General features: G+C 34.7%; 2 protein-coding genes across 2 annotated transcripts; one reads left to right on the top strand and one right to left on the bottom strand.

Annotated features, from left to right (window-relative positions):
* Window positions 1-654: 654 nt before the first annotated feature.
* Window positions 655-5,103, bottom strand: LOC145580085 (protein EFFECTOR OF TRANSCRIPTION 2-like). Its single transcript, XM_081637427.1, has 2 exons — window positions 4,678-5,103; window positions 655-1,981 (listed from the first exon to the last, which is right to left on the bottom strand). Exons 1-2 carry the CDS (start codon window positions 5,101-5,103, stop codon window positions 1,136-1,138), a joined length of 1,272 nt encoding a protein of 423 aa, XP_081493553.1. The 3' UTR covers window positions 655-1,135.
* Window positions 5,104-7,569: 2,466 nt separating this feature from the next.
* Window positions 7,570-14,027, top strand: LOC145580084 (inactive protein kinase SELMODRAFT_444075-like). The gene is made up of 9 exons (XM_081637426.1): window positions 7,570-8,082; window positions 9,512-9,666; window positions 9,758-9,852; window positions 10,004-11,007; window positions 11,405-11,565; window positions 11,932-12,008; window positions 12,090-12,237; window positions 12,324-12,473; window positions 13,544-14,027. The coding sequence occupies exons 1-9, from the start codon at window positions 7,932-7,934 to the stop codon at window positions 13,586-13,588; spliced, it is 1,986 nt and encodes a 661-aa protein (XP_081493552.1). The 5' UTR covers window positions 7,570-7,931; the 3' UTR covers window positions 13,589-14,027.
* Window positions 14,028-14,947: the final 920 nt, after the last annotated feature.

Below are 14,947 nucleotides of genomic sequence, written 5' to 3'. Positions count from 1 at the left end.
TGTAAGAATATCTTTACTAGTAGACATGTGAATAAGTCAATGCGCTCTTGAATGGCTCATGAACAAATTAAACTTAGCTCGATCATATCAAAAGTCTCTCACTGCTAAACAAATGAGTTTGAACAAACTTTTGAGCTCATTTAGTAACACTTATTACTCGACTCATTTACACTTGTTTGGATAAAAGGAAATGGAAGGAAAAGAAAAGAAGAGGAAGAGAGGGGGGACAAACTCTCTTGTTTGGGTAAAGGATTGGGGGAAAAAAGGGAAAGGAGAGGGAGGAATCCATTTTCCCTCTCTCTTTAATAGGCATAATACCTTCAAAATTGGAGAAATTTGAAGGAAAAATGGAGCTCACCTCACCCTTCCTTTCTTCTTTCTTCCCTTCCTCTTCTATCCCTCCCTTCCTTTCCTTCCTTGTTTCCTATCCAAATAAAGCGTTAGTATGGTAGACAACTTGTTCATGTTCATTTAGAAGCTCATTTAAAACTCATTAAAGCTCAAATTTCACAAAATAGAAATTTAGAATTACTGAGTAGTGAGTACATCCTTACTGAGTAAAAGTATCAAGCATCAGATTTTAATAGCTAACACCAAAGACAAAAAAAAAAAATCATAGTGTTCCTAAGGATCAACAACAATTAAAACTTCCAGTAAAGAGGTAACCAATTTTTATTCCTCACTTCTGACCTGCAACATAAATTACAGAGTATAAAAATATATCCTAAACTTTTCAGATGTCTCTTTAAAGTATGGCTAAACTCTAAGATACAAATCTATTCCTGTGGAAAAATAAATGAAAAGAAAAATACACACCTTGTTCTACATTGCTTTTGCTTTCATTTTTATGTTCTGTGTTTAATTTAAAACAGACTGTATTTTGTGTTTCTATTTGTTAAAATAAATATTAAAAAGAGCTATCATTTTGATGAGTATCCAATAAATTAAGCCATCCCTTGTGCTTATTTTGAGCCTGTGCCAGTCTTGAGTCCTCCTTCTGCAGTAAGAACTACCTGCTGATGATGGAAAGCACTCGGACTAGCCCAGTGGCCACAATAAGTGAGTAGCAGATAATCATGTACAGGCCTGACATCTGAGATTGTATCAAATTGGTTTATTTTTGGCCAGCATTTGCTTAATTCACTCTTGATGATAACTTAGACGCATATGCATTAACGCGCATCCCTTTATGCTGCTCACACCTCTTTCTTCCTTTCACTGGCTGCCTTTCACAGCATTTTCCATCACCCAAATTCACTCCACAACAGTCTGCAGGGTCGGGATCAGATAAAGGATTTTCGATAACAGACTTAAATATCAGAGACTTGGACATTATTTGGTTAACTCTCATACCTTTATGCTCCTCACATCTTTTCCTACCAGGAGAGGGTGACTTTGTACATGGAGAACTATCAAGTAAAATTACACCACAAATAGAAGAAAACTCGTCGTTTACAAAATTTTCTACCTGAGAGTTATTAGTGCTTGAGTCCTTTGTCATGATTTTTGAGTTGATTGATAGACTAGTCAATCTTCTTCCTTTGTGCTCGGAACAACGTTTTCTTCCTTTAAATGGTGAATTACTACAAATTGTTCCATCATTTGAAATCACTCCACAAATGTGAATTTTATTGGTGTCCTCAGCAATGGCCGCAGGATTAGTAGGAACTAATCGTGGTTGTGAACGAGAAAATTTGAAAACTCGAGCAAAGAGGTTGAAATTCTCGTCATAAATATCATGACTTGGTTTGTTGCCAAGTGAAAACTTCTCTGCCTTGATTTGGATGCCTACCTTTTGCTCTCTGAAAGATTGTAGCATCTTCAGAATCTTAGGGATTTTATTGCTTCTGATTGAAGTCTTCTCGATTTTTGTTAGAACGTCATTAGGACGGCGTGCACCATTACCAACTTTGTTCCATGCATAATCAAATCTTTCAAGCAGCTTAGCTTCTGTTCTCTCAGCATCACTTTTGCTCTTCATCTGTTTCAAGTTTCAACCAACAAGCAAACCATTAATAACAAAGAATATACCGCCTTTAAGATTGCTACAAGTTCTGTGAAAAATTACAGCAGTTACTGAAAATCATAGAATCAAAATATAACAGACAATACGGAGTAGTATTTAACAAAATGAGCACTATTCTGAAGGAAGCTATTAAATCTGAAAGATCTATGCTAAAATATTTGCTCATAAGTTAGTCTTGTCAGCAAAAACACCAGGAATTCTTCCCCTCTTTACCATTGAACTGCCTTATTTTATGCAGCTTAAACTCTTGTTTTCTGGGAAAAACCAACCAGAATACAATCCAAATTTCTTACTATCATAAAGTGTTATGCCGGTGTTTATGCTCAAATTTGGAAAATGTTATCTTAACTCTGCAGCAATTTACAGCATTGAAAAGGGATTTTCAGCTTGCAAATTAAAGTACTAAACCAGCACTTTTAAAATACATTATTCTACCTCAATTATAGACTGAAACTAAACACACCAAAACTATACGTTGAATTTGGGTGAGATAAACGGACCTCTGTAGCAGCTGTGGTATCAGCAACCAGCTAGCTAGGAGGGGTTACAGAAACAGTTGTGTCCGTGCTGTACCCTTCTAACAAGTTTACTTTTGCTTAGAAAATGTCGAGGTCTGTCTTTAAGAAGGATTAAATTTGTGATTAAGCTTAAAATATTGTATCATGCATCAAGATGGATGCACTAATACATATGTTCCTGTTAAAGATGGTTCTATGCCATTTGTATTTCTCAAGTCCCAAAGAGCCTATCTTAATTTGTTGGTGATCACTAATCATTTTGAGAATTCTCATTCACACCGATGTATTACCTATCAAGCATTCCACCAATAAGCTAACATAGTAGAGAACTCTGCAGACAACATCTTTGGAGCAAATTTTGAAAGGCCAGGGTTGAGTGAATTCAGTGAACTATTGCTACCTAAGAACCGAAACTACTCAACAAAATAATCATAATCAATTAACCATGTTACTGTCTTTGGCAAATACAATTCAGATCATCTTGAAGTCTTCAGATTCAACCTACCACAAGATTTAAACAGCAATAGAGCATTTAATCACTTTGATCCTCCAAAACTCGTACTTCACACTCAAAAGAGTCTAAACAGCAGCAGTATGTAGCAGCACACAGTTCTATCAGGGTTTCTTCTTTTTTTTTTTTTTGGTTTTTTTTACATCGATATAATCAGAATCGTCCTCTGCCCAACAAATGTGCAAGAGGGACTTGCTAAGTTGCTAGTATGAAGATCATATATTACTTTGATACACAATTTGGTACTAGTGCTCCTTTTGAGATGTTAAAAAAATGTGGGTATGAGCTTAAAACTTGCATCATGACCGGTGCAAAATCTTGTTTGTGTCTAATGAATGTTCTATACTAATTTTCTTAAGTCCCACAATAAAGGGTAAATAACTCAATGATTTAGACAAAGAGAACTATGTAAATAAAGAGCAAGTGACAAATATTGGTAATCTTTATGAAAAACCTCATTTACACTAGTTGCACTATGTATATTCGAGCTATTTCCATGAACTGGTGATGTAGCCAACTTTAAGACAGGTTGGAACAAATTCTGAAAGACCAAGGGCCATTATACCAAACATAACAAGAACTCACCTAAAAATTCAGCATTTCCAATCAATTCAATCTATCAATTGTATTTTGAATAACATACTCCATACTAACTAAACTACTACTCTTTTTTGGCATAAGTTTGCTTATGCGCACGTGTACAGCGCTCTTTTCACCTAAACTTATATAAATTGAACACTTGATTTTACCTCAAGTTTACTTGATTCCACCTTTAGTTGTTTTTTTTTTAAAATTTTTTTTTTTCAAACCATGATTCCACATTTAGTTTACTGAATCTAATTAGCCTTTAAACTTATTTTTGTAAGGTGAAGAGAACGTATGATTATATTCAGATTTATCGTTCAATCTACCACAATTTTTACAACATTAATATATTTGTCTCATGGTGGCCACATATGATTACAAATTCCACTTGGTAGAGAAAAAAAACATCCTCATTTGCTACAAATTATTCTCTACTTTTGCATGAATTTGCTACAAATTATTTAAGTAGCAACCTAAGCAAAAATTGAAATCCAAAATCTTCATATTTCTTTAACAATTTGACAAAATCGAAAAACCCTAAAAAATTGAATTGGGCTTTTTTCTTTTTTTGTGAATATCTGATCAAATTCTTATTAGGATTTGATCAGAATCTGTTGAGTCTAGTGTTTGGTTTGGCGGGTCGGGGCGAGGCAGGGCAAAGCTAATAAGCTATGCGCCTATGCCTATGCATAGACGCACAGGTATTCGTCGTCAGAATAAACTAATATCTCTATTATATAAGCCAAGGAAACGGGTTCAATTTAATCAAAAACAAAACAAAAATCAAGATCTATAATATATGTTCTTGACCTTTAGACCTTTACTCCTAACAAATTCATAAAGAACAAGGAAAATCAATAAAACAGTGGAAAATCTGGCATCAGCCCCAAGAATTAAAATTGTAAATTCTTGATACTCAGAACACTAATTTCAGACCCAAAATCCCAATTAAAAATAAAAACTTACCAAATCAAATTCAAGAAGCAACAAATAAAAATGACTAAAAACAAAGAATTAAAATTTGTACAAATACTTACAGGAGCCCATCGATAAACAATGGGATAGCCTCGAGAAAAGATCTCCTTAAACAACCCAAAACCATTAATCAAATGAGATCCATTACGCCCATAATCCTGAAGCCTAGACCTCACATTATCAGCCTGTCCCAAGTACACCACAACAATAAACTCGGTATCGAGTTTCGAAACATCACGACCCGAATCAGAGTGACAAACCGCAACTCCAATTTCATACAATCCAGGATTACAAATTGGTGGGAGATTAGCTACTCTGTATCTTTCTGCCCCTTCTTTTTTTGCCTCATAGTTAACCCAATCTGATGGGCCGATTAGTATTTTCCATTTCGAGAAGGCGGTATCGTGTTTCGTCTGTGGGTAATTCTCCCTCTTTAGCCTTGGTGTGGTGGTGGAGGGAGTGGTGAGGCCTTGAGGCTCTCCTCCCATATTTTGGAGGTTTGTTTGAAGAAATGACCGTTAAAGTTTAGGCGGCTTTTTATAGTTGGAGTTTAATAATTTGAGTTATTTTTGTTTTATGACAAAGTTGCCCATGTGAAAATGTTACAAATTGTAGGTGGATCATGCTTAGTTGTGTGTGGTTGAATTTTTTTAATGATTTTATCTCTTTCCCTTTTTATTTCTTTTTCCATTAAAAGGAGATTCGATTATACTTCTTTATGAAGTATTTGCTTAATGGGTTTTATTTCTTTGATTTGATCCCTTTTAGGTCCATTATACCAAAATAACAAAAAGCTTACTTGATTTCACACGGTCAAACGTCATAAACGTTTACTTGATTTGATCCCTTTAAGGGCCATTATACCAAACTTAACAAGAACTCGAATTTCCTAATCCTAAACCTGCTGTGAACATAACTTAATACAATCCAAACCTGAAAGTAGAGGTATCAAAACTTTACCTGATTTGAAACTGACTCGAAAAATATCCGATTCAGATTTCGAATAGCGTGGACTTAATAATTTAGTATGACTCAACTTTAAAAATTGACCCGACTCAACCCGACCTTATCAGACTCGATCGATCATCCGAATTGACACCTCCACCTGAAAGTGAACCCGACATAAATTTGATACGGTTTTAACTCGGCCAGCAAATGAAAGGGTAAACTAGCGATCTGACATAATCCAAACTGAACTTTACCCAACCCAACTTGAGAACCCAATAATGAGACGTTGTAATTTAGAGATATTGTATCTTAAATAACATTTGTAGACACCAAAATGTGTCCTCCCAAAATATAGCCCGATAATGAGTACATTATAATCTAATATGGTTTGGGTTGCATAATGGACTTGAAGATTGCTTGAATAAACTTTTGTTCTAACCCAAAGCCATTTTATTTAAGCCCATTAGCCATTTAAACATTTTTTTTTCCCATAATCCATACACCTAAAGCCAATTTCTTTTTCTCATAGCCTTAATCCAAAACAGAGCTAACCTAATTTTTTAATGTTATAATTTTTAATATGAAGCTTAGATGGATAGATAGCCCTTGAAATCACAATTTCAGTGATGATTCATAACCTCAATTCTGACTTAAAATGAAGGAGATATGACTAAAATACCAAACAATTGAGCCCAAAACCGACACTCTTGCACTAGTTCAGCCAAATATTGAAATCTATAAAAGATATTGATCTTATTCTAGTTTGATTAGAAAGTAGATTTGAGCTTTCCAACTATATATTAGCCTTATTTCAAATTCAGAATCAAAAGTTATGAAAATTTTACAATCGGCAAATTCTATAGACTACGAGACATGCAAGTCAAGATGTGTGACACGCGAATCCCATGCGTATCTCACGAATTTCTAAACTTTTCAATTTTTTACTACTCGTGAATGGTTTAAGAGGCATCAACCATCAACCTCTAGGAGCCCCTAACAAAAATAATAAGTCGTTCTTGATCAATTTCCAATTTACTTTCAATCACAAAAATTCCATATTGAAATAAGTTTTATAAAAAAAATCGAAGTTCTACCTCCGTTCACAAAATAAAAGTGCGAAGTATAATGTTTCCAAAAATGGAGGTAGCAAGGGATGCCAACCTTTCATGAAGTTCTTTTCAATCGGAATTTAAAAAAGATTTGGTTCAATCGCTTGAGTTACCTTGTTTAGAGACAACAAGTTCACTATCTTATGCTATCACATTGTCGACTTCTACAAGACAAACCTTTTTTCACAATCAAGCTATCACGCGTACCTCTAAGGGCCTGTTCACATTTACTGAACTGAGTTGAATTGAACTGAACTGAACTAAACTGATTGGAGCTGAACTGAACTGAGCTGAAATGAATATTTTATGAGAGGGAAATTAGAAGCTGAACTGAACTGAACTGATTGGAGCTGAACTAAACTGAACTGAACTGAAATTAAGTAAATGTGAACAGGCCCTTAGCAATCCTTGTGAATAGCTAAAACAAGTTATATTGCCAAGAGTTTATTTGTCACTTAGCCGAGAGTAACAATATAAAAGTAAAAATGTGGATGATCAATCAGCTTAATAACCTAAAGTTTGTAAGGATGATATTCAAAACTTGACATCAAATCTCGTTTATATCATTTATCTTTATCCTCTCTACAACCAAAAAAATAAACATAAAAATTCTCAAAAATAAATTTTGAATCTATCAATTATCTTCAAATCACACCCTCCTTGTTTTAGTAAGAAATAATTTTCTTATACCAAATAAAGTAGAAAGATCAATTTAGTCCATAGTTAGCTAAAATAGCATGAAAACTTAAGCTTAATGAGAAAGAACATGGAACAAAGTGGGATTGTCACCGTGTCAGTGGTCCCACAAAAAAAATTCTCAATAATTTTGATCTTACCTGTTTATGGGATCAATTTCATTGTCATTATTACAAATCCAAACTTCATTAAACTTTCCATACATCAAATTTGTCTAAGCTCTCTTTTTTATCCTCTTCTTTTTTCCTCAATTTCTGCTCCAAGAACATTACCCCTTTTAACATCTTCTTTACCCCTTTTTGTATTTAATCATGCAATAAAAGTTGCTTCAGAAAAAAATGTAGAAATCATGACATTTTGATTGATTTCCCCAAAACCCCATCTCATTTTTTGCATCATTACTCCTGCTTTTGCTGCTCACTGTTCAAAATAACAGAAAATTTTTCTGTTAAAGCTGAAATAACAGAGATAATTCATTGATTTATTATGTGGGTTTTCCTGGGTTTGAGCTAAAGTTGGGATTTTAGTGAAGATTAAAGAGGTTTAGGGTTGAAGAAATTAAGATGAATTCGAATCAGAAGAAGGTGGTTGTTATAGTTGCTGTTAAAGCTACAAAAGAAATTCCAAAAAATGCAATGGAATGGGCACTTGCTCATGTTGTTCAACCTGAGAACTGCATTAAGCTTTTGGTGGTAACTTCTCCTCAAAATTTTGGTAATTTTTCTACCATAATTTTATTACTTTTCTTTTTCAGTTTAATTTATTGCTGTTAAGTTTATTTCTATGATATTTTATTTTTGCTTATTGGGTGTTTTTAATTGAATAATATGCTCTTGTTGGTTTTAATTTTGTCTAACTTATTTTCATTCTGTTTGTATGTAATCATCACTATTATACAGTATTCGGGTTTAATTTATTTTGCGAATTGTAGTTCTTGTATCAGACGGTCTAGGCACTAAATTGCCTTAGTACCTGCTGGGTGCTGCTGCTGTTGTAGTACTGCCTCTAACTAGAGTTTACTCCTAGTGTATGAACATGATGAGGATTCATTTCTAGAGTGGGTTTTCAGCGAGGAAGTCATGATTAATTTGCTTTTGCAGTGCATAAAGCGTTTGAATTAGCACTTTTCTTGTTTTGAAAGTGAAAAGGGAACTGTTTTCCGCCGCTTTTGGTTGTTTTTCTGCTTTAGAATTGGATGTCTTTCCTAATTTGATCCCTTTCTGGCCGGAAATAATCATTGGTTCATAGGCAATTCAGAAGGTTCAAGGGATATTAGTTGAACCAGAGAATATAGCATTAAAAATCTTCTCGTTTCAATAGCAATAGGTATCTAATTTAAATGGGTGTTCCCTTCAGTATATGCCTCAAAGTTTAATAATGGCAAGCCAAGTGTGAAGCTCTAACTGAAACTATCCTTTTCTTATGATATTTTATCTTTATGTAGTGATCATCTCTGCTTAAAGCAATTAAGCAAATAGCATCAGAACACTTACTGAATTCTATACTCGAGAATGCAAATGTATTCTCAAGCTTATGCAATAATGTATTTTGATAACTGCGTAAAGTTGTAAACAATGTTGTATTCATGGTAACTGCCCAATTTAGTGCTAGGTCATTAAATGTGTATTTCCTCATGGTTAAATGCCATTATATGTGTAAGTCTCTGACAAGAACATAAAACCCAATATATTAGTATCAATAAAACTAATGTTATTGTGCTCTTTAGCTGAGTTATCTTGCCTTTTACTGGTAAGATTTTGATAAAAATGTGTTCTTTGCTCTAGCTCAAAGGTTGATTTGAATTTCTCACCTGAATCAGTACAACTCCTCAAGAATATAGTTGCTACTGCTTTTACATTTTCATTGCCTAGCAGTCATAGTTTTGAATTCTTGTATCAGTTGGATGAAGTTTTTTCCCTTGTTTCTTTACATCTTTCTTATGACGGGGGTGCTGGGTGCAGAAGTTTTGTACATAATAAGATTCTTGAGTGCAATCACAGTGTTCTAACATACCAATGAAATATAATTGTTTTCTTTATTGTTCACAGTAGTTGTCACTGGTCATTGTAAGTTCTCTAGGTTGACCTTTGTGCTGAAATTAGCTTGTGCATTGGATAGTGATTAGTGAATGTGCATTATTCAGGAAAAAAGCTTTGGGGGCTTCAAAGGTTTACTTCTGATTGTGCTAGTGGAGCATGGAGATCTCGCACAGGAACCCTTTTGGATCAAGAGGAAGACATTACTGACTCTTGCTCACAGTTGATGCATCAATTGTGTAAAGATCAGAAATCATGCAAGGCTAGTTCTTTGACTGAGAACCTTACGTAATTTTTGGTGTAGGCTTGATTTAGTCCATTGACAGTATATTCCCTTGTCAATTTCTATACAGATTAATGTGAAGATTAAAGTTCTGACCGGTTCTGTTGACGGAGTTGTGGCAGCTGAAGCCAGGAAAGATCAAACAAACTGGGTGATACTGGATAAGTAATTAATTAGTTTTAATTTCTTTGTACTTTGATCTGTTGATGTACGTAAATTATAGAATTGTTGGGAGTTTACATACTAGGTTAGAATTTTTAAGTCATTTACTAAATGCAATTATGCACTTCGTCTAAGGATGTTGGTTTCTTTCCAGAAAGCTAAAGGATGAGGCAAAACTCTGTATGGAGCAGCTTCAGTGCAATGTTATCATGATGAAAAGATCTCATCCCAAGGTTCTTAGATTGAATTTAACTGGGTCAGGTGATGTCGAACCTGAAGTAATGCACTCACTGTCATCCATGTCTGAAGCGTCACGTGCTAATGATGCATTTGATTGCCTAGCTACCATTCGGGTGCCAAATGTGACTCCCATCAGTAGTCCAGAGCATGATACATCGTACACAGCAACTGATGCTGGAACATCATCCATATCAAGCTCAGATGCAGGGACTTCGTCATATTTCCTCTCAGGAACAATTGAGGACCAAAGGAAAGCACTTCTATCTGTTGCTAGTGAAATCGATAAACTAGAGGATTCTGATACGGACAATGAATCAATGAGCTCAACAAGTTGTTGTCAGCCATGGATGCTAAATAGTCCCATTGCAGGTACTGACAGCTTGAAATCTGACATAGATGGGTCACTTAGAACTACAGATCAGATACTGGCCCGTGCATCTATAAATCTGCTGAAGAGATTTTCAGTTGCTGAAATGCAAGATCCTAAGCAGAAACTTAATTCAAACTCAACAAGCGTACGAGACGCTATCTCATTGTCTAAAAAGTCACCTGCTGAGCCACCCCCACTATGCTCAAAATGCCAGCATAGGACACCAACGTTTGGTAAACCTCCGCAGTCATTCAAATACGCAGAGCTAGAAATGGCAACCAATGGATTTTCAGTCAACAATTTCTTGGCAGAAGGTGGGTATGGTTCTGTTTATCGTGGGGTACTACAAGACGGACAGTTAATTGCTGTGAAACAATATAAATTGGCCAGCTCTCAGGGAGATAAGGAATTTTGCTCTGAAGTGGAGGTTTTGAGTTGTGCCCAACATCGTAATGTTGTAACTCTGATAGGCTTCTGTGTGGAAGGCGGAAGAAGGTTGTTGGTATATGAATATATATGCAATAATTCTTTGGATTATCATCTTTATGGTAAGTTTGCAAATCCTTATGCATATCAGGTCATTTACTGAGAAGAGATGTGGACTGTTAGAGTTATGTGTGTACAAAGTATTTACTTTTAAAGTGAGATATTAGTAATATCCCATTTTATTATTACTATTGTGATACAGTGGATAAAATAAGCAACCAGCTCTTTATTTAAACCTCAAATCTCAACTTATTTTAGTGTAATTTGTTAGCTCACCCAGATATATTGCACTTAAAAATTGTCTTTATATGCTTTTTTACAGTACAATGTCTAATAAAGTACCCTTTACATATATGTTGTGAGTTTGTGCCGCATTTTTGTTATACCCGTTTCCATATGGCCTCTCACATTTAACTTCAAAATGCAATTTACTTAACTAGTTAAGTTTGGAGTGTACAGGTCGTAGCAGCAATATATTAGAGTGGCCTGCAAGGCAGAAGATTGCTGTTGGAGCTGCTCGAGGACTGAGATACCTTCATGAAGAATGTCGAGTTGGCTGTATTGTTCATCGTGATATGCGACCAAACAATATCCTGTTAACCCATGATTTTGAACCATTGGTATGCTTCTTTCCTGTAATATTTAATACTACCTCCGATTTTTTTTATGTGCAACTTCGGAATTTTTTATATCTCACAAATAATACTCCAAAGTTGCACATAAAAAAAATGGAAGGTAGTAGATAATTTAGAAGAATTTTCACATCATACACTTGCATAGAAGATTGTCATTAAAAATCGTCACGAGCTATATGATTAATTTTTTTGTGCAGAGCTATATTGATTACCATTTGGAAAATAGTAGATGTATTCTATTTTTCATTTTATTTATTTATTTATTTTATCAAGGATGCCGTGTCCTTTATCTTAAAGTGTCATAATTTTCTTAAACAAGCTAACTATGCATGATATATCTCTGATTAATAGGTTGGGGACTTTGGATTAGCAAGGTGCCAGCCTGATGGAGGTGTAGGTGAGGAAACTAGAGTTATTGGAACATTTGGGTAAGTTCAGTCCTTTAATGATAACTTCCTGTTATTATTCTTAACAATTGCAAGAGATAGTGACATCCATGTTTTATGCAGGTACTTAGCTCCAGAATATGCTCAAAGTGGTCAGATCACAGAAAAGGCTGATGTCTATTCATTTGGCATAGTGTTATTAGAACTTATCACAGGACGGAAAGCTGTAGATATAAATCGGCCCAAGGGAGAGCAATGCCTCACTGAATGGGTATGATTTTGATTTTTCAAATATCTTATAATAATCCATGTCTTTCAAATGAGTAATAAAATTGCATTAATTGGATGGTCATTCAGGCACGGCGTGTAGTTAAAGAAGAGAATCTCAAAAAGTTGATTGATCCATGTTTGGGAAACAGCTATGTGAAAGAGGATCTTGTATCTATGCTACATTGTGCCTCATTGAGCATCAGAAAGGATCCTGAGTCAAGGCCTCGCATGTCTCAGGTTTGAGAGTCTGCACCATCTTTTAGCATTTATAAGAAATTAATAAAATCCAATTTGAGCTCTGAAAGTCTGCACTATTCTCTTCAAAACAATCGCTGCATTTCATTTTGACCTCTTATAGGCTGAGATCTAGCTTTTGTAATTTGGACTGGGATTGAGATATCAAATACATCTAGAATAAAAATTTCAATTAAGTCAGTGTTAAGATCATTCCTGTTTCTTTTCACAGAAATCTTCCATATAATGTGTAAATCGTTGTATGATGTTGCATGACATGCATAAATGTACAGGTTTACATGGGTAATTGGGGGGGGGGGTTCCAGGTGATTCCCTACTGTAAGAGAAGAATGTCTCATTGGTCAACATACAAAGTGGATACACCATTGTTGACTTAGTGAGCCACATTGACTTTTAAAGCAAACTAGCAAAGGTCATGCTCAGATGACAAAAAAATGGTTGGTTATTAGGAATTGGAATTTGACACAAAAGCTTTTTTAAGTTCTTGTGCAATTTTGACAGATTTGTAACCGATCTAGATTTTTAGATCAAATTATGATTTGAATGTTGAATCCAACTTTTTTAAATGAGCAATTGATTTCCGTAATCCCCTGTGAAAATTCAAAACCATAAAACTGTAGGCAATGTGCTATATTGAATGGCTGGGAGGAACCAAACATGATCCAAAGTTGCTAAACTGTAAGGCATGTGAAGTGATACTAATTTCCAATGTAGGAAGCTCATTGTAGCTGAAGATAGTAGTAATGGCTGGGCCTGCTTGAAAGTCTGTTTACAATTTACGTTCTCAACTTTGTCTATTGTTATGGTTATTTCACTGTTTCAGTAAAATTTGGCATTGTAAAGAACAACAACCCGCCCCTTCCCCCTCCCCCCCCCCCCCCCCCCCCACAACATGATCTTGAATTACCATATCCTCGAGTGAAAGATTTGACCCCACAACCTGGGATGTGGAAGGCCAAGCCAACCATGATCTCCGTGATTATTTTATCATCTTGACCTGATTTATGTTTGCTTATATCACTCCACGTTGTTGACAATAAGTTGTTTATTAGGTTCTGCGGATGTTGGAGAGTGCCCACTCGAACTCAATCAGTTAATTTAAAGGCTCTGGATCCTGAACAATACTTCAGCAGTGGAAGTCCTTGACAAAGCAAATTCCTTAATCAGCTCTGTATTCTCTCCGGACATGCACTGGAAGTTCTGTGCAAATGAAGAACTATTGCTGAGAAACCGAAGAAATTTTGTTTGAAGCACCTCAGAATGACTATTAGTGCAAGTTCAACTCACGATGTCTGCAAACGTGCAGCAATCTCCATGCAGAGCCACACAGAAGATGGAAACTTCATGCCAGATTTCTGTGTTTTTTTAAGTAGTGATATCTAATCTTCCTTATCTACCTCTTTAATACCAAGAGCGTTTGTAAACTAGTAGAGCCCATATGTGATATACTGTGGCACTGTGCTGTATAGGGTCATGCAGGCAAATTGAAGGTGTACAGATCTAATAAAGCAATCATGCACACATATTCTTGTATTATTTCATTACTCATTCCTTAATAATATAAAGATCCCTAAGGGGACTACTTTGCATAATTTGGTAGGTTAATTTTGCACTATATATTTCTAATATACAAAAGCTCATCTAATTATAATTTTCATTTCATTTTGATCTCTTTTAGGCTTATTGACCCTGTACTCTTCTACTATAGCAAATAAAACAGTATCTCCAACATTTTTTTCATTGTTGTGACACATATTGAGGTCTATTAATTAGAACTATTACCCTTGTTGTTGAGCTTAAACTGCTTGATCTTTTAGTTGTAAAATTCATAGTAAAATATTCTAAACTTTTTTTTTTTTGCTCTTAATTAATATGAAAATATCTAAACTTATTTTGATAAAATTAGTTAAAATATGATGAAAGAAACAAACCCTAAGTTTTATCCAACCCTTTTTTTTCCTAGTGGAACTTGCGGAGTTGTGGTCCACTAATCAATGTATAAAGTAATAAAACTGCACATAAAGTATTGGGTGAATCTGTCATACAGTTTTACTATGAATCCACCTATCCAATACACAAAATAAAACAAATGCATAGAGTATCCAATTCCAATATTCCCTCCGAATCTAAATTATGAAATATTATTGACTTTTTGCAATGTTCATCTAATTCACTTTGACTAATGTTTGTGATTAATACATAAGAATGAATGTATTGTTGGAATTATTTCAATGAATAGTTTATTAATAGTTAATTGTTGTAATTATTATTAATATTTGTTCATTTAAATATATCATAAATCAAAGTTTTGCATTGACATACGTGCACAAGAAAACGTTTCACTTACTCCCTCCGTTTCGCATTAGTTGCAACAGTAATCTTGACTCATAGTTTAAAAAAATTATAGACTAGACTTATAGGGTTATAATATAAAGTATTGTTAGTAAGAGATAGAA

Source organism: Chenopodium album, chromosome 14 (genome assembly GCF_948465745.1).
Source record: "Chenopodium album chromosome 14, dcCheAlbu1.1, whole genome shotgun sequence".
Classification (NCBI taxonomy): Eukaryota; Viridiplantae; Streptophyta; class Magnoliopsida; order Caryophyllales; family Amaranthaceae; genus Chenopodium; species Chenopodium album.
Note: the sequence above shows the minus strand (reverse complement) of the source record. Positions and strands in the feature narration are given on the sequence as shown.

Excerpts from the sequence above, each read along its gene's own strand:
- LOC145580085 (XM_081637427.1), bottom strand. The coding sequence starts at position 5,103 with ATGGGAGGAGAGCCTCAAGGCCTCACCACTCCCTCCACCACCACACCA. Across the intron at positions 1,982-4,677 it reads TTGTTTATCGATGGGCTCCT|ATGAAGAGCAAAAGTGATGC; the intron begins GTAAGTATTTGT and ends AACTTGAAACAG.
- LOC145580084 (XM_081637426.1), top strand. The coding sequence starts at position 7,932 with ATGAATTCGAATCAGAAGAAGGTGGTTGTTATAGTTGCTGTTAAAGCT. Across the intron at positions 11,566-11,931 it reads CCCATGATTTTGAACCATTG|GTTGGGGACTTTGGATTAGC; the intron begins GTATGCTTCTTT and ends TCTGATTAATAG. Across the intron at positions 12,009-12,089 it reads AGAGTTATTGGAACATTTGG|GTACTTAGCTCCAGAATATG; the intron begins GTAAGTTCAGTC and ends TGTTTTATGCAG.